Consider the following 1291-nt stretch of genomic DNA (forward strand, 5'->3'; position numbering starts at 1 on the left):
CCGAAGGCCTTGTAGACAGCCTCGCTTAGGTCGGCTTCGGGACAGGTGACATCTTCATATTCAACAATAACGAGATCTGCTGACATTGGAGGAAAAATAGGAAACTTATGAAAATTGGTTACAAAAATGATGGTGAGTCAACCACTAAAGCCTGTTGAGGCTGCCTATGAGGTTGTTCAATGTCTCTGTGTATGCTGTGATCACTTCTGAGTGAACGAAAAAAGCTTGAGGTTGAATTCGAGAAGGCCAGGGTAGTATGCAAACAACAGAGCATAAAACTGAGGAGACGTTGTAGTGGTCCTAATATTGGGAGAATTCACAGTGGGGATTTGATCACTGTGAACGGTCCTTGCGTGGTAAATTTGCTTGTGGGCGAGCGCTAATCTTACGATTTGCGCCGACATTTGAAAAATTGCGGTACTACTCGCACACCACCGTAACATACCATGTTGTTCAGAATTAGTTATACTCCAATGCTTTCTTCTCTCCGTCCTGTCTTTGCTCCTCCTGGTGTATTTGTTCGCCATTTGCACTTCCACGAGTATCAATCTATGAACCTTTTACATCATCAATTTCACGTCGATGCTGTACCAAAGTGTTTTTACGCTAGGAACAGTAATGAGGTCGAAGACTATGCCAGAAGGCTCGGCGGTGGCGATGTTGTTGTCAAAGCTCAGGTGAGAAGTGATGTCACTAAATGCAAGGAATGATCAAGGCTTCAGGTCCTCGGTGGTGGTCGCGGTAGAGGTCACTTTAAAGAGAACGGTTTTCAAGGCGGTGTTCATATTGCGAGCTCCCCCTCAGAGGCTCGAATCGTGGCTGAGCAAATGCTCAACAAATCACTCGTTACTAGGCAGACTGGTCTTAGTGGTAGAACATGTAAAGGAGTCCTTCTCTGTGAGAAGTTGCCGATAGTCGCGGAAAAATATTTTGCTATTATGTTGGACCGAGGGCTTGGTGGACCGGTGATGGTAATGTCCAAGCACGGTGGTATGAGCATCGAGGAGGTCGCTATAGAGCACCCAGATGCTGTCACTAAAATCCCAATTGATGTCACTACTGGCCTCACTACTCGTCAAGCTGAGGAGGCTGTCGAACATTTGGGTTTTAATGGTGACCCCTCTGCAATGGCGACTCTGAAGGGCCTCTACAGGACTTTCGTCGGAGCCGATTGCACTATGTTGGAAGTCAACCCGTTGGCTGAGCTAGAAGATGGGAGAATTATGGTATGTGATGCAAAGCTCGCTTTCGACGACAATGCGGCCTTCAGCAGAGGACTATACATTCACAA

The 1291-nt window shown here is 46.8% G+C and overlaps 1 protein-coding gene across 1 annotated transcript; it reads left to right on the forward strand.

Annotated features, from left to right (window-relative positions):
- Window positions 1-473: 473 nt before the first annotated feature.
- Window positions 474-1230, forward strand: Pmar_PMAR023494 (conserved hypothetical protein; the record flags this gene model as incomplete). Its single annotated transcript, XM_002779498.1, has 2 exons — window positions 474-677; window positions 723-1230. Coding segments are annotated over 2 exons (712 nt in total), but the record flags the coding sequence as incomplete, so codon positions are not given.
- Between the last annotated feature and the right edge of the window lie 61 nt (window positions 1231-1291).

This window comes from Perkinsus marinus, assembly GCF_000006405.1.
Source record: "Perkinsus marinus ATCC 50983 genomic scaffold scf_1104296946948, whole genome shotgun sequence".
In the NCBI taxonomy this organism is placed as follows: Eukaryota; Perkinsozoa; order Perkinsida; family Perkinsidae; genus Perkinsus; species Perkinsus marinus.